At 68.0% G+C, this 16899-nt stretch overlaps 2 protein-coding genes and 2 non-coding genes across 5 annotated transcripts; all 4 read left to right on the forward strand.

Moving 5' to 3' along the window:
• Positions 1-240: 240 nt before the first annotated feature.
• On the forward strand, positions 241-7195 carry TBRG4 (transforming growth factor beta regulator 4). Of its 2 annotated transcripts, XM_088174872.1 has the most exons (11): positions 241-291; positions 649-1030; positions 1346-1660; positions 1932-2103; positions 2548-2705; positions 3410-3520; positions 3890-4028; positions 4850-5113; positions 5549-5660; positions 5937-6051; positions 6822-7195. In XM_088174872.1, exons 2-11 carry the CDS (start codon positions 683-685, stop codon positions 6945-6947), a joined length of 1860 nt encoding a protein of 619 aa, XP_088030998.1. In that variant the 5' UTR covers positions 241-291; positions 649-682; the 3' UTR covers positions 6948-7195. The 2 variants fall into 2 exon arrangements, with proteins under 2 accessions (XP_088030998.1, XP_014745895.1); XM_014890409.2 differs by lacking the exon at positions 241-291 and having other exon boundaries at positions 538-1030.
• On the forward strand, positions 4538-4671 carry LOC148225026 (small nucleolar RNA SNORA5). Its single transcript, XR_015799033.1, has one exon. It is a non-coding gene; the product is annotated as a small nucleolar RNA SNORA5 (small nucleolar RNA).
• LOC148225027 (small nucleolar RNA SNORA5) lies at positions 5343-5476 on the forward strand. The gene has a single exon (XR_015799039.1). It is a non-coding gene; the product is annotated as a small nucleolar RNA SNORA5 (small nucleolar RNA).
• A 1595-nt stretch (positions 7196-8790) lies between the features above and the next one.
• Positions 8791-16363, forward strand: NACAD (NAC alpha domain containing). The gene is made up of 9 exons (XM_088154795.1): positions 8791-8812; positions 10778-14395; positions 14639-14815; positions 14896-14984; positions 15058-15141; positions 15420-15566; positions 15641-15772; positions 15985-16107; positions 16221-16363. Exons 1-9 carry the CDS (start codon positions 8791-8793, stop codon positions 16233-16235), a joined length of 4407 nt encoding a protein of 1468 aa, XP_088010921.1. The 3' UTR covers positions 16236-16363.
• The last annotated feature ends 536 nt before the right edge of the window (positions 16364-16899 follow it).

Below are 16899 nucleotides of genomic sequence, written 5' to 3' on the forward strand. Positions count from 1 at the left end.
AGAGAGGCGGTGGGTGGGAGGTTCCGGCCCCCTCCGGGACGCGGAGACACCGCGGGATGGGGACACCGCGGGATGGACACACCACGGGATGGGGACACCGCGGGACGGACACACCGCGGAACACCCGAGCACACTCCGGCGCCGATGGCGGCCACGCTCTCGCCCTTTCACGGAAAAGGCGCCGTCTCCGCGTGATGACGCAAGGAGCGACCAATGGAGAGCGGACGAGGTGTGGTGACGTCATAACCACGCGCCTCGGTGGCGGCCCGTGCGCGGGGCCGGGCGGGAGAGGTCAGAGAGGGCCGGGATTGGGACCGGGAATGGGATCAGGATCGGGATCGGGAATGGGATCGGGACCGGGAGTGGGATCGGGATCGGGATCGGGATTGGGATCGGGATCGGGATCGAGATCAGGGATGGGATCGAGATCTTGGGACACGGGGGTGAGGAAGCGGGGCCCGGGGAAGGAGCGGGGCAACCGGAACCCAGGGGTGGAGCGGGGGGAGGCCAGGACCGGGAGACCGGCACCGAGGGGGGCTCGTCCCGGGGGAAGTTCGGGGCACGGCGGGGCAGTAAAGCGGGGCCGGCACCGAGGGAAACCATCCCGGTACGGGGCCGCGCGCTGTTCCAACGCTCCCGTTCCCGCAGCTTTCCCGGGATGCGGCGCTGACCCCGCTGCCCCATGGCCGCACACTTGGTCCGCCGCTGCTGCCGGCGGCTGCTGCTGCTGCCGGCGCCGGCCGGGCCCCCGGCGGGCCCTGCCCTGCGCACCTGCCCGCCCCGCTGGGCCGAGGGGCCGCAGGCCCGGCCGAGGGACAACGGCGCGGAGCAGCAGCTGCGGGAGCTGATCCGGGCGGCCGCCAGCCCCCAGGAGCTGCTGCAGGTGAGCCGGGGCCCGGGCCTGAGCAGCAACCTGGCCGCGCTGGCCATCACCCGGCTCGCCCGCCTGGCCCGCGAGCAGCGCCTGAACAGCGAGGGCATCCGCGGGGACCCGCGCTTCCAGCAGCTCCTCTCTGCTGTGGATGCGCAGGTAAGGGAGGCTCCAGGTGAGCCCCACACTGCACCTGCCTGTGCGGGACACACCTGGGAGGTGCTGCTGGGGACTCTGCTGTGCTCTGGGCTGTACTGCCCGCTCAGGGCACATCTGTGGGACAGGGTGGCAGTGCCTGGGGCCCTCCAGCGTGTTCAGGACACACTTGGCAGGTGGCACAGGTAGATGAGCAGTGCCCCAAGGCCACATTTGCTGCCCCTGTCCCACATCTGCCACACTTGTCACTGTCCCAGATCTCCCAGGTGTGGAACACTCTGTTTTCCCTATCCCTCACCTGTCCCTGTGCCATCCCAGATCTCGCAGGTGTGGAACACGCCGCTGGTGCAGCTGCTGCGGAGTCTGCCGGCGCTGGGGCTGGCGCAGGGCGGGCCCCAGGTGCGCTCGGTGGAGCAGGAGGTGCTGTGGCGGCTGCGGCGCCTGCCCCTGCGGCAGCTGGTGCACCTGGCCGAGCACCTGGCGGGGCAGGGCCACGAGAGCCTGCTGCTGCCCGAGGTGCTGCGCAAGCTGGAGCTGCGCTGGACCGAGCTGGACGGCACCCGCACCGTGGTGACGCTCATGGCCAAGGTGGGACACCTGTCCCCCACCCTGATGGAGCGCCTGGAGGACAAGGTGGGACCCGCACACCTGGGTGCAGGTGTAGGGGGGGGGAGCCAGGCCCTCAGCCTGGGATAGGCGGGGTCACTTGGGGTCACCTGCACCACCTGTACTCTGCCTCCCCTCTCCCACTTGTCCCATGTCTCACTTGTCCCTGTCGCCTGAGTCCCTGTCTCCCCTGTCACAGGCTCTTGAGCTGGCGGAGCAGTTTGACCCTGCCCCTGTCTCCCGTGTCCCTGTCTCACCTGTCCCTGTGTCCCTGTCTCACCTGTCCCTGTGTCCCCAGGCCCTGGAGCTGGCGGAGCAGTTTGACCCTGACGAGCTGCGCCGTGTGACGCTGGCGCTGGCGCTGCAGCAGCGCCGCTGTGTGCCCCTGCTGCGGGCCCTGTCCTACCACCTGCTGCAGAAACCTGCTGAGCTGCCCCTGCCCGTCATCACCGACCTGCTCTTCGCCTACAGTGAGTGCCAGGGCCACCTGCAGGGCTGGGGACACACTGGCAGGGCTGGCAGTGGGTGGAGGGTCCAGGTGAGCTTGGAGGTCCCAGACTTTTCCTCTTCCCTGGTGAGGGGATTCAGGTGAGCCCCAGTGGGTTATCCCAGTCCTGGGGTGGGAGCAGGGGGTGGGTGTTGTAGGTCCCCTGTGTGCACTAGGTGACAAATCCCAGGTGATCTAGGAGGCTGTTCCAGGTGTGTTGTCGTTGCAGGTGTCCCAAACCCCTGGGAGCTCAGTGTGAGGCCATTCCATCACTCTGGGTGTCCCCAGTCCCTCCCCAGCTCACCTGGAGCCCTTTTAGGCAATGGGAGGGCTCTCAGGTGTCCCTGGAGTCTTTCTTGTCCAGATGTGGGGGGCACAGGACAGAGCACTTAGAGCCCCCCGTGCTGAGCTGTCCCCCCTTGCACAGGTAAGCTGAACTTCCAGCAGCCGCAGGTGCTGCACCGCCTGTCCCTGGAGCTGCAGCCTCACCTGGGCAGCCTGAGCCCGGCTCAGGTGTCACGCTGTGCCCGCTCCTTCGCCAGCCTGCGCTGGCTCAGCCGGCCCCTCGCCGAGGCCATGGCTCAGGTGAGCCTGGGGGGACAAGGGGGGACTCACCTGGGCATGGGGGCGCGTGGAGAGGGTGGAGGAACCTCACCTGGGATAGGGGACAAGGGGGGACTCACCTGGCCGTGGGGTGGCAGGGGACACTCAGCTCTGCAGGGGGTGTTGTCACCTTGCCCAGCAGGAGCTATGCAGAGCAGGTTCCTGTCAGCGGTCTGGGCTATTGTCACCTGGGGCAGGTGGCAGTGAGGGCCCCTCCTCTGTCCCATTTCCCAGTGGGAACTGGGGATCATTTCCTGCTGGATTTGGCTCCATCCAGACCCTCCAGCTGTGAGTGCTGGTGCTGTCCTGTCCCAATTCTGGCCCAATTCTGGCCCAGTTCATCTCCGTGCCCTTCCCCATCCAGACTGACATTGCAGGACTTGTGGCTGGATAAGATCCCAGGGATCCATCACCTGTGCTGTCCCACCTAGCTCGGTCCCCTGCTGCTGTTTCCAACCTTTCCTTGCTGCTCTTCTCCCAGTTTCCTGCCAGTTCTGGCCCAGTTCCATCCCAGTTCATCCCTCTGCTCTTACCCATCTGCACTGGGCTATTCCAGAACTCCCCGTCGTACCTGGATAAAGCCCCCAACTCCCTCACTCTGGTTTTCTCACCTGGGAGGTGTCTCTGGCTGATGTGTCCCACCTGTCCCTGTTCTGGACAGCCCCAAATTCCCGTTTTTCCTGCAGTACTGCCTGGAGAACACTCAGAACCTGTCCGTGACCCAGCTCTGTGGGATCCTCATCTCCTTCGCCCGCCTCAACTTCCAGCCCAGCTCCAGCGAGGAATTCTTCTCCATGGTGATGTCCCTGGAATTCCCAAGTGATCTGGGTGGGGAGGGACCTCAGTGACCCCCCACAGCCACAGATTCCTGTCCCAAAGTCCCCGACTTCGACGTCCTGGCACTCCAGCTGTCCCAAATCCCTCCCAGCTCCCACCTTGGCACCGGGAGAGGCCCTGGAATCTCCTCCAGGTGACCCTTCCAAGCTGTCACCTGTCCCAGAGCACAGGTGTTCCCCTGGCACATTCCCATGGGGAAGGGGGTGTTGGATGGCTGAATCCACGGGGTGAGAGGCCGTGGGATCACCTGACAGGCACCCTGGAGCCTCACCTGAGGGGCAGTGGGGACACCTGTGCAGGTGTTGGAGCTCGGTGCTCTCCCTGTGCAGGTGCACGAGCGGCTGCAGGGGCAGGAGCTGGACATGCACCTGCTGACAGACGTGGTGTGGTCCCTGTGTGTGCTGCAGCAGCCCCGGCCCCCTCACCTGCGCCAGGTGCTGTCCCCAGAGTTCCACACCCGCCTGCGAGGTGAGCCCGGGACAGCGGGACCAGGGCTGGGATCCAGGGATGGGATCCAGGGATGGGATCCAGGGATGGGATCCAGGGATGGGGTTCAGGGATGGGATCCAGGGATGGGATCCAGGGGTGGGATCCAGGGATGGAATCCAGGGATGGGGCTCAGGGATGGGATCCAGGGATGGGATCCAGGGATGGGATCCAGGGATGGGGTTCAGGGATGGGATCCAGGGATGGGATCCAGGGGTGGGATCCAGGGATGGGATCCAGGGATGGGGCTCAGGGATGGGATCCAGGGGTGGGATCCAGGGATGGGATCCAGGGATGGGATCCAGGGATGGGATCCAGGGATGGGGCTCAGGGATGGGATCCAGGGATGGGATCCAGGGGTGGGATCCAGGGATGGGATCCAGGGATGGGGCTCAGGGATGGGATCCAGGGATGGGATCCAGGGATGGGACAGGAGCTGCAGCCCAGGGGGAAGGGGTGAGGTTACCTGTCCCACAGGTGCTGCTGGCAGGTGCAGCCCAGTCAAATTCGGTGCCTGTCCCCCCGTGGCAGGGACCGGCCAACGGCTGCCACAGTGACCTCCGTGCCCACGTGCCCTGTGTCCCCTCCTGTGGGACCCAGGGGGTGAATCCCACTGGAGACATAGAACCGGGAATGCTGGGGCTGGGGGCACTCCTCAGGTGCTGGGGTTCACGAGCTGTGTCCCAGATGTCACATCTGGGCGGCCCTTTCCAGCTGGAATATTTCCCAAATCCCACCTGAGCATGCCCTGACATTCCTCCTGTCCCTTGGGTGTCACCTGAGCTGTCCCCACCTGTCCCCAGGTGACCCCTCCCCGCGGGCGCAGAGCTCGTGGCTGAAGCTGCTGCACATCAATGCCACGGCCAGGCTGGAGGCCCCGGGCTACCAGGGGCCCTTCCTGCCCCCCGAGGCGCTGGAGGGGGACAAGGACAAGAGCAAGGACAGGGACAAGGACAAGGACAAGGCCACCCCCCTGCAGCGGGGGCTGCGGGAGGCGCTGCCGGGGGCTCTGGGGGGCCACGAGCTCGTCCGGTACAACGTGAGCACGGTGTACGGCTGGGACATCGGTGAGTGCCACTGCTGCCACCCCCTGGGCCTGGCACCTGCCTGGGCACCTTCCAATGCCACTGGTGCCACCCCTGGCCCTGGCACCCACCTTGTCACCCCCAGCCCTGTCACCCCATTACCTTCACCCTCCAGCCCACCCTAGCCCTGTAACCCATCCTGTCACCTTTCCCTGTCACCCTCCAGCCCTCCTGGCTCTGTCACCCCCCTGTCACCCCCCTGTCCCCACCTTGCAGCCCAGTCAAATTCGGTCCCTGAGCCCCCAGTGTTGGGGACCGGCCACCGGCTGCCACAGCAACCCCCGTGCTCTGCGTGTCCCTGTCCCCTCCCGTGGGGCCGGGACTGGCGGATCCCCACGGACACCTGCCCTGCCTGGGCTGGCATCAGGACAGCCCCAGGGTGGCTCTGAGTCCTCGTGTCCCCCCCTGTCCCTGCAGATGCCGAGGTGGTGCTGGACAGTGACAACAAAGCTCTGCCCGTGAGGGACTTCAGTGCCCCACATTTGTCCCACTCGGAGGGGACAAAGCCACTGCCACCAGGGGCCAGGAGGTGGGTGGGGACAGGAGGGTGTCCCGAGCTGGGGGACAGGGGGGACAGTAGAGGGCACAGGGAGGGGATGAGGAGGGCGCAGGGAGGGGATGAGGAGGGGACAGGGAATAGAAAGGGTCAGTGGGGAGAAGAGTGGCAAGAGGGGCACAGAGGGAGGAAGAAGAAGAGGGGCCAGGAGGGGGACGGGAGGCGATAGGAGGGGCAGAGCTGAGGCTCTGCTCTCGGGGTGCCCGTGCTCAGTGTCCTGTCCCTGTCCCTGTCCCTGTGCCATGGCAGGGTGGCCGTGCTGCGCTGGGAGCTGCCGCAGTTCAGCTCGCGGGGCCGGGAGCTGCTGGGCTGGGGCTCCATGGCCCGCAGGCACCTGAGAGCCGCCGGCTTCCTGCTGGCCGAGGTGAGCACAGCCCGGGCTGGGCTGGGGGCGCTGGGGGCTGGGAACCACCCCGGGCACCCCTGAGACCCCCTGGGTGTCCCCAGCACTGCCAGGGCACCCCTGAGCCTGGCCCCAAGTGACACGTCCGTGTGGCACTTGAACCTTCCCAGCCCTTTCCAGGAGAAATATTCCCTAAAATATTCCCCAAATATTCCCCAAATATTCCCCAAATGCCACCCGACCCTCCCTCATGGAGCAGAGCCCAACCCCCACCCTGTGAGGTGCCCTCACAGGTGCCCTGTCACCTCACCTGTGCCCAACCCAACCCTGTGCCTGTGGCCACCCTGGTGACACCAGCTGGGTGCCGTTGTCCCCCTGGCACACCTGGGCACACCTGGCTCCATTGATGGAGGCGCTGACACCTCCTGGGGGGCTGCCAGCTCCCCCCACCCTGGGGCTCAGCAGGGATGAGCCACCATGATCCCCCCGGGCCACCTGCCAGATGCCAGGGGGGTGACAGGGGTGACAGGGAGGTGACACAGACGAGCTGATCCTGTGGGGTCATCCAGGATTAACCCCTGGGGGTAATTATAGCCCTGGGGGGTGTGACAGCCACGTGTCACCCCCCAGGGTCACTGTCAACCCCTGGTGGCACTGTCACTGCCCTGGCAGTGTCACTGTCACACCTGGGTGGGTGCTGGGACCCTCCCAGGTGGGTGTCATGGCACAGCCGGGGCCAGGACAGGGGGGGACACGGCTGGGACCCCCTGGGACATCCCTGTCCCCTGCAGGTGCCCCACTACGAGTTCCTGGAGCTGAAGCTGGAGCGGCAGCGCGTGGCCTACCTGAAGGACAAGGTGGCCAAGGCCCTGGCCAGTGACACGGCAGGGGACACAGCCACCGACACGGCCACCTAGCCCGCCCACGTGGCCTCCTCACCTCAGTCAGGTGGCCACAGCCCCGTGCCAATGTGACCAGGTCACCGTGCCGAGGTGGCCCCGTCGCCGAGCCCAGGTGGCCACGTCACCACAGCGAGGTGGTCACATCACCAGGTGGCCCTGCCTGGGTGGCCACGTCACCACAGCGGTCCCCGTGTCCCCATGTGGCTGTGGCATTGCTGCTCTGTGTCACCAACGGCTCAAATAAACCCCAAACTGTACAGGGATGGTGGCACAGGGGACAGGTGGCTTTGGGGATGGGTGACATTGGGGACGGTTGTCATTTGGGACATTACATGGGGGATGGGTGTCATAGGGGACTTTGGGGACATTGGGGATGGGTGGCATTGGCACACATGACATTGGGAACAGTTGCTATCAGTGCCAGGTGCAATTGGCACCAGGTGTCACTGGCACCAGGTGTCATTGGCACCAGGTGTCATCCAGGCCGGGTGATGTAGGGGCTAGTTGGCATCATGGCCAGGTGACATTGGGACTGGGTGACACTGGTGTGAGGTGACATGAGAGCCAAGTGGCATCAGTGGTGGTTGGCATTGGGGTTGAGTGACGTTGGGGCTGGGTGACATTGGGAATAGCTGACATCAGGGTTGGGTGACACTGTGGATGGGTGACAGTGTGGCTGGGTGACATCAGGGGTGGGTGACACTGTGGATGGGTGACAGTGGGGTCAGGTGCCATCAGCGCTGGTGGCACGTGACTGTGCCGGGGGCCGCCGGTCTGAGCCGGGATCGGGATCAGGAGCCACCGGCCTTTATTCCGATTATCCCGGGATTGTCCCCAGGGGGCACAGGGACCGGGACAGGGCGGGGAGCAGCGGGGACCCCGCGGTTTGGGGGTGTCTCTAACTGGGGGGGGGGGGGGGTCACATTCCGGCCGGAGCCCCCACGGTGTCCCCTGTGACCCTCAGGACACGGGGGTGGGGGGACACGGTGGCTCGGAACAGCCTTGGGGTGACACAGCGGGGCCGGGAGGGGCTTGGGGGACGGATTAGTGGCCACCTGGCCCCGGGACCCCTCCGGCCCCCCCGGGAGGGGGGGACACACGGTGGCAGGGGGGACACACGGTGACCGAGTGGGGGGGACACGGCGGGGCAGGAGCTGCTGAGTCACTGCCCGGGGCTGTGCCTGGCACCGGCAGCGCGGGCACGGCCAGCCAGGAGGGGACAATGCCAGCCGGGGGGGACAATGCCCGCCGGGGGGGACAATGCCCGCCGGTGGAGACAATGCCAGCCCGGGGGGAGGATGACAATGCCCGCCCTCATCCTGCACCCCCGGGGACACTCGGGGCGGGGGGGACACTCGGTTCCCCCCCCGGTGCCATCACACCCGCGCAGACGCTTTGGGGGGGCTCCGCCCTGTGTCCCCCTCCCCAGTTCCGCCCAGGACACCGCGGGATGCTCATCCCCCTTTTTTAGGAGACAAAGTGGGGGAAACTGAGGCCGGGCCCCGCCCTCGCGCCCCCCCCGGAGCTGATGCAAGCGCTGGGTGGGCCCGAGCCCCCCCATTCCCCCCTCCCCGCCGCAGCGCCTGGCGCCCGCCCCGCGCCCTCCGGCACAAACCCTCTATCGCGACAGAGCCGGGGCCGGGCGGGACACAATTCCCGCTGACATCAGCCGGGCCGGGCCCCCCCGCCCCCGCCCCAGCCCCGCTGATGCTCCCGCGCCGCCGCCGCAGCCGCGTCCGCCCGGCCCAGCCGAGCGGGGGGAGCGGGGGGGGCCGGGCCGGGGGGGGCCGCGGGCAGCGCCGAGCCCGGAGAATCCCTGAAATCCGCCGGGGGGGGCGGATCGGAGAAGGAGAACGGGATGCCGGAGGGAGCGGAGGCAGGTGAGGCCGGGGGGAGCGGGAGGATGAGGATGGAGCGGGAGGATGGAGAGGGAAGAATGGAAGCGCAGGGATGGGTGGGGGGTGCGGGATGGAAGCATGAAAAACGGGGCGGGGGGATGGAGCCGGAGAATGGGAATGGAACGGGGCGATGAGGATGGAGCAGGGGGATGAAGGACGGAGCCGGAAGGATGAAGGACGGAGCGGAAAGGACGGAGCAGGAGGATGAGGATGGAGCAGGAGGATGGAGCCGGTGGGATGAAGGACGGAGCGGGGAGGAGGGAAATGGAGATGAAAGGCAGAGCGGGAGCGATGGAGGGATGAGGATGGAGCAGGGATGAAGGACAGAGCAGGGAGGGGGCCAGGATGGGAGGATGAGGATGGAGCGGAGGGAAGGTGGAGCGAGGTGGGGGATGAAGGACAGAGGTGCAATGATGGAGCAGGAGGATGAGGATGGAGCCGGGGGATGAAGGACAGAGCCCGAGGATGAGGATGGAGCGGGAAAATGAGGGACAGAGTGGGAATGACGGAGCCGGAGGATGAGGATGGAGCGGGAGGCCGCGACTCTCGGCAGCCGCCACCGCCCGGGCTCCGGGCCTGGCACAGCCAGGGGGCTCCGGCCCGGCCCCCCCGGGCGGGGCACGGGGGATTTTGGGGACCCCGCGCTTCGGAGTCACCACCCTCAGCCCCAGGAACCCAGCGGGGGTCGGCACCGGGTTGTGCCCCCCCGTACTGGGAGGTGCTGGGGGGACTGGGAGGCTGAGCCCCAGCACCATCCCACCCCCAGGGGGGAAACTGAGGCACAGCCCAAGGTCACCCCACACCGGTGTCCCCCGGGGGTCACTGTCACGTGTGGGGGGGGCTGGGGACAGCCGGGAGAAATCCCCGGGGTCACCCGGGGCTGGCGACAGCGGGGACGGGCAGAGGGACACACCCCGGTGTCACCCTCCTCCCGTGCCTCAGTGCCCCCCCAGAAACGGGGTGAGGGTCCAGTTTGTGCGGGGGGGGGGGGGGGGGCTGGGTGTGCCCTCCAGCCTGTACCGAGGGGACCCCAAAACAGGGAACCCCAAAACACCCCCAAGGTGCGGGGCGGCCGCGGCCGGGCAGGGACGCGCTGAACTGGGGAGTTCCAGCAGCCCCCCCCTCATTATAGAGCAGAGTCACCCCCCAAAACGGCACCGGGGGGTGAAGGGGGGGGTCCTGCCCCCCCAATGAGACTTTCAGGGGTCCCCAGCACGTGGCGGGGGGGTTGTGCTGGACTGAACCATTTCAGACTGGGGGGGGGAATAGCGGCACCTGCCCCGCAAATACCCCGGCCAGGCCCCGCCCCCTCCCGGCTCCCCCCGCGCCGGCCCCGCCCCCGCCCCCTCCCCTTTATAACGCCCCGGGGGCGGGGGGGTCGGTGCTGCAGGAGGGTCCGAGGTGAGCGCGGCTCCGAGCGCTCCCCCCTCCCCATGGAGCCATCCCCGGGAGCCTCAGGTGATGGAGGGAGGGGCTCAGGTGATTGGCGGGGGGGGGGTGCCCGGGTGTTTTTTGGGGTGGAGATGGGGGGGACAGTGCGGGGCTGAGGACCCCCAAACTCAGCGCAGGGTGGGGGCATGGGGCGCCCTGGGGAGGGGCGATGGGGGGGGGGATGCACCTTGAGCCCCCCCCACCCCATTGAGGGGGGTCTGAGTTGGGGGTCCCGCCTTGATGCGGTTGCAACCTTGTGTGCCTCTCGGAGAGGGGTATGGGGGCAGGGGGCTGCTGCTGTCCCCCAGTGTCCCCAAACCCGTGGGGACCCCCCCCAGGTGCTCTGGATGGGTGGGGGTGACACCAGCCCGCCCCCAGGGCAGTGCCCGGCGTGTCCCCCCTTCCACCGTCGCGGGATGGCCCTGGAGTAGGGAGTGGCACTCAGGGGTGTCCCCTCCCTCCGCGGTGGCCCTTGGGGGGGGCTGCGGCACTCAGGGCTGTCCCCTCTCTCCACAGCCCCCCCGCCGATGCCGGCCAAGGAGGAGGCTCGCCCCCCGCCCGAGGGGGCCAGCTGTGACCCCGGCCCCGCCGCCGCCGCCCCCCCCGGCTCTCCGTGCCGGCCGCCCCCGCCCGCGGACCCGCTGGACACCCGCATCGTGATGGGGGAGGAGACGCGCTGCCCCCCGCCCGAGCCCCGGGGGGGGCCCCCCGTGCCTTGTCCCTTCCCCGCGCCCCCCAAGGAGCCGCCCTCGGGCCGCCCCCCCGCGCTGGACCCCGAGCTGTTCTTCACGGCCCCCTCGACGCCGGTGCGGGCGGGGGGGGCGCGGCCGCCGCCCCCCGAGGAGCCGTCGGACGGGGACAGGGACAGCGAGGGGCTGTGCTCGCCGCCCACGTCCCCCTCGGGCTCCTACATGACGGCCGAGGGCGGCAGCTGGGGCTCCTCGGGCACCGCCAGCACCTCCCCGTCCTGCTCCCCCAACCTGGCGGCCGAGGCCGAAGGGCTGGGCGAGGCTGAGGCCGAAGGGCTGGAGGGGGTCCTGGCGCTGCCCCCCGGCCTGGGGGACCCTCCGGCCTTCCCACCGCTGTCCCCCGAGGAGGATGATGATGATGAGGAGGAGGAGGACGGATTCTTCGCCCCGCCGGGCTGTGCGGATGATGAGGATGATGATGAGGACGGGCAGACGCCGGAGGAGGATGAGGATGAGGACGAGGGCTCGGGGCTGATCCCGGCGGCGCTGCTCCCGTTCCGGGGCAGCCTCCTCTTCCAGGCCGAGGCCGTGGAGATCTCGCCCCGCTCCCCCGCCGAGGAGGAGGAGGAAGAGGATGAAGGCAGCACCTCGGCGTCCTTCCTACGCTCGCTGTCCGAGAGCTCCATCCCCGAGGGGGGGGACGAGGCCTTTGCCTTCCGCGACGACACCGACGCCTCCTCGGACTCGGCCGCATACGATGGGGACGAGGACGAGCGGCTCTACGGCACCGAGCGGCACGCGGGGGACACGGCGACACCCCCGGGGACACCCCCGGCTCCTCCCGGTGTCGAGCTCCACCTCCGTGCCGGGTCCCCGTGTCACCCCGCCGGCCAGGACACAGCTCCGGGATCCTTGGGGACACCCCCTGGAGGGGACGAGGAGCTGGACGGCGACGCCTTTGTCGCCATCGCCGGGGCGTGGCCCCCGCCGGAGCCCCCCGAGGAGGTGGCAGCGACAGAAGGTTCTGGAGCAGCGCCGGGACAGGGACCTTGCCCGGAGCTGGCCGTGACCGGCCCTGTCCCCCGGCACCCCGCACTCTGTGCTGGGGACCCCCAGGGCCACCAGCTGGCAGGGAGCAATGGGGAGTCCCAGGACGGCCCTGGGGGTGACAGTGATGGTGACAATGACCTTGAGCTCAGCACTGGGACCGTGGGGAGCGCTGATGGCCACAGCGAGCTGGACACTGCGGCCACCGGCTTGGGGACATCAGTGACACCGGCTCCCCTGGATGAGATGGACACTGTGGCCAATGATGTGGTGACACCAGTGACAGCCAGCCTGATGGACTCGGGGGACACTGACCTGGTGACACCAGTGATACCAGCCCCACTGGACGAGATGGACACTGAAGCCACCAGCCCTCCTGATGAGCCGGACACTGTGGCCACTGACATGGTGGCACCAGGGACACCAAGCCCACTGGATGAGCTGGACACTGCAGACACTGATGTGGTGGCACCAGGGACACCAAGCCCACTGGATGAGCCAGACACTGCTCTGGTGACACCCAGCCTGATGGACAGCACAGCCACCAGCCTGGTGGCACCCAGCCTGTCAAGTGCTGTATCCACTGATGCTGTGACATTGGTGACACCCAGCCCCCCAGATGAGCCAGACTCTATGGCCACCAGCCTGGTGACAGCAGTGACAACAAGCCCACCAGAGGAGCCGGCTACTGAGGCCACCAGCCTGGTGACACCGGTGACAGCAAGCCCACCAGAGGAGCCGGCTACTGAGGCCACCAGCCTGGTGACAGAAGTGACAGCAAGCCCACCAGAGGAGCCAGATACTGTAGCCACCAGCCTGGTGACACCGGTGACAGCAAGCCCACCAGAGGAGCCGGCTACTGAGGCCACCAGCCTGGTGACAGAAGTGACAGCAAGCCCACCAGAGGAGCCGGCTACTGAGGCCACCAGCCTGGTGACACCGGTGACAGCAAGCCCACCAGAGGAGCCGGCTACTGAGGCCACCAGCCTGGTGACAGAAGTGACAGCAAGCCCACCAGAGGAGTTGGATACTGAGGCCACCAGCCTGGTGACAGAAGTGACAACAAGCCCACCAGAGGAGTTGGATACTGAGGCCACCAGCCTGGTGACAGAAGTGACAACAAGCCCACCAGAGGAGTTGGATACTGAGGCCACCAGCCTGGTGACAGAAGTGACAACAAGCCCACCAGAGGAGTTGGATACTGAGGCCACCAGCCTGGTGACAGAAGTGACATCAAGGCCACCAGAGGAGTCGGCTACTGAGGCCATCAGCCTGGTGACACCGGTGACATCAAGCCCACCAGAGGAGTTGGATACTGAGGCCACCAGCCTGGTGACACCAAGCCAACCACATGAGCTGGATATCACGGCCACGGACCTGGTGACACCAGTGACACCCAGCCTGCTGGACAAGATGGAAGTTGTGGACACTGTCCTGGTGACACCGGTGACACCCAGCCTGAAGGATGCTGTGGCCATTGACTCGGTGACATCAGTGACACCCGCCCTGATGGACACCCCGGACGCTGCCCCAGTGACCCCAAGTGTGATGGACACCCCAGACACCAAACCGGTGACATTGGTGACACCAGCTCCCCGCGATGAGACGGCCACCGTGACCACTGAGGCGGTGACCTCCATCCCCCCGGCCGCTGTCCCTGTCCCGTGTCCCCCTCCCCAGGCCGTGTCCCCCGTGGCGCTGGCAGCCGGGGTGGCCCCATCCGAGTCCCCAGCTGTCCCCCCGTGTCCCTCGGCACAGGAGACGCTGTCACAGCCCCCTGGGGATGTCCCTGAGGAGAGGGGGGACGTGGCCACCGCCTCGGCCAAGGATTTGTCCCCGGAGCTGCCGGACACGTCGCGTCCCCGCACCGACTCCAGCTTTGTCACCGCCCCCGAGGGCAGCGCCGGAGAACCCGAGGAGGAGGAGGAAGAGGAAGAAGAGCATGAGGATGCAGCCCCCGCGCCCCCCTCGCCGCAGTTCACGGCCTCGGAGCGGGAGGTGTTTGTGGGGACCCCCCCGGCCCCCCCCGAACTGCTCCCACCACCCGGTGCCTTTTCGGAGCGCGGGGCCGGGCCGGGGGGGGACCTGCCCCCCGCCCTGCAGGAGCCCCCCGCCCCCCGGCCGGGCCCTGAGCCCCCCGGCCACGCTGCAAGGGGCACCGATGCCAAAGTCCCCCCGAGTCCCCCCGCGGCCCCCCCCGAGCAGCAGGAGGAAGAGGAGGCCATGGGAGGGGTCGCACCCAGCCCCCTGCCCGCTGCGGGGGCTCCTCCTGAGCCCCCCCGCCCTGCGCCCCCCAAACTCAGCCAAGTGCCTCCTCCCGCCTCCCTGAGCCCCCCCAGCCCCCCCCCCAGCCAGGAGACCCCCCCGGGGCTGCCCCTCTCCAGGAAGCACCTCGAAGGTAAGAGAGCCCCCAAACCCCCATGGCTGTGGGGCTGGGGTGGGCACTGCCTGTGGGGGGACTTTGGGGGTCCCTGGGTGGGTGCAGCTGCATGGGGGGTTTGGGGGGGGGCACCACCAGCTCAGCCCCCCCGTTCCCATGGGGTGTGGGGCTCTGGAGGTGCCAGGGTGGGTGGGTGATGGGGCTGAGCCCCCAGAGGGGTTTTGGGGACCCCCCCCCAGCTCAGCCCCTGTGCCCTCCCAGCCCCCCAGCCCTCCCCGCAGAAGGAGCCGGAGCCCCGGGGCCGGGCAGGGGGCCCGGGGGCTGGAGGGGGCCGGGCCCCCCCCCGGGGGTCTCTGCAGTCGGAGTCGAGCTCGTCCAGCGAGGCTGAGGCCCCCCAGCCCCCCCCGGCCCCCCAGCGCTGCCAGCCCAACCACCGAGGTGAGGGGGGGTCCCGTGGGGTGTCCCCACCTTTGGGGGGTCCGGGGAGCCCCTCTCACGGCCCCCCCCACTTTGCGCAGGGTCCGGGAACGAGTCCGAGAGCAACGACGAGTCCATCCCGGAGCTGGAGGAGCCCGAGGGCTCGGAGCTGCCCCCTGCCCAGCCCCAGGTGCGGATTGGGGGGGTCGGGGGTGCTGGGGACCCCCGGGGTGTGGCGGCCCCGCTGACCCCGCCTCTCGCAGGTGCCCCTCGGCCACGCCCTCGGCCCCGGAGAGGAACCGCTCAGCAAAGCCAAGCAGAGCCGCAGCGAGAAGAAGGCCCGGAAGGTTGGGGGGTCCCTGGGGTTGGGGGGGTGCCCCTAAGGGTTGGGGTCCTGTCCCATCCCTGGGTTTGGACAGGGGGGTCGCTCCTGGGGTGTTGGAGGGGCAGGTTCTCACTCTGGGGGGGGTCTCTGGGGCGGGACTCGGGGGGTCCCTGGCTATGCCGAGGGACACCACCCCCATCTCTGGCTCCCTGTTATCCTGGGGATTTGGGGTGTTCTGGGGGTCTGCGTCCCCCCCGGGCTGCCCTGCCAGGGTGCAGGGGCTCACTCTGTGTCCCCCAGGCCATGTCCAAGCTGGGGCTGCGGCAGATCCACGGCGTCACCCGCATCACCATCCGCAAATCCAAGAACATCCTGTTCGTCATCTCCAAACCCGACGTCTTCAAGAGCCCCGCGTCCGACATCTACATCGTCTTCGGGGAGGCCAAGGTGGGCTCGGGGGGGCTTTGTGGGGGGCAGTTCCTGCCTCGGGGGTGGCCCTGGTGACCCCGTGTGTCCCCCAGATCGAGGACCTGTCCCAGCAAGTGCACAAGGCAGCGGCTGAGAAGTTCAAGGTGCCCCTGGAGCACTCGGCGCTGGTGACCGATGCTGCCCCTGCCCTGGCCATCAAGGAGGAGAGCGAGGAGGAGGAGGAGGTGAGGGCTGGGGGGCTCTGAGACCCCCCCGGGGGTGCCACGAGGGGTGACCCCTGTGCTGTGACCACTGCGGTGGACAGGACGAGGCTGGAGGTGCAGGATGTTGAGCTGGGGGGGTCAGGGTTTTGTGGCCTGGCAGGGGGTGCAGGGGGGTCTCCGGTGTTCGGGGTGTGCCATGGGGGGTTCACAGCGCTGTGTCCCCCCTTCCCCAGGTGGATGAGACAGGGCTGGAGGTGCGGGACATCGAGCTGGTGATGGCCCAGGCCAACGTGTCCCGGCCCAAAGCCGTGCGGGCCCTGCGGCACAACAACAACGACATCGTCAACGCCATCATGGTGAGTGGGGGGCTGGGACCCCCTTTTCCAGGGGGAACTGGGGCTGTGACCCCCCTCCCCAGCAGGAATTGGGGGTGACTTCAGAATTCCTGACTCTCTGCTCTGTCCTGCAGGAACTGACCATGTAGCAGCCGGGGGTGTCCTGGCCCCCTGTATAGATGCACAGAGCTCCCCCCAAATCCTTCCTCCTGCCCCCCATCCTGCTCCTGGCCCTCTGGACTGCTCAATAAAGGCCTCCTGCACCCCTTGGATCGCACCTCGCCTCCCAGGCCTGATTTTGGGGGGCTGGGGAGCCCTTTTTCCAGCAGGGGGGTGGGGGAAAGTGCCTGGGGGTGTAACTGGGATGGGAAAGGTGGAAGGACAGGTTTTGGGAGGGGTGGCAGCACCCCAGGGTGCTCCCAGCACCATTGGGGATCAGGGACACCCCCCTCCCGTGCAGATTTGGGGGGTGGCACAGGAGGGGAATGGAGCCCCTGAGCTCCAAGGGCTGGGAGGGGAGGGAGGGAACTCCTGGTCCCCAAATCCCAGATGTCTCAGGGACCCTCTCCTGCTCTGTTTTGTTGGTGTTGGGAGAGGCCGTGGGAGGCCTCTCCCTGTGTCCCCCAGGCGAGTCCCCAGAGGTGCCTCAGCTCCAGGGACACCTCAGTTCCAGAGGGAAGTGGGGGGACACCCCAGTGAGGACAGGGCTGGGTGCTCTGGGGTTATGGATTTTGGGGATTTGGGGCTGAGGCCTCTGGAATGTGCCGGATCTCCAAAGTGCTGAGTCAGCATCTGGCTCCAGGAGGGGGGAGC

Source organism: Sturnus vulgaris, chromosome 1, assembly GCF_052056855.1.
Source record: "Sturnus vulgaris isolate bStuVul1 chromosome 1, bStuVul1.hap1, whole genome shotgun sequence".
NCBI lineage: Eukaryota > Metazoa > Chordata > Aves > Passeriformes > Sturnidae > Sturnus > Sturnus vulgaris.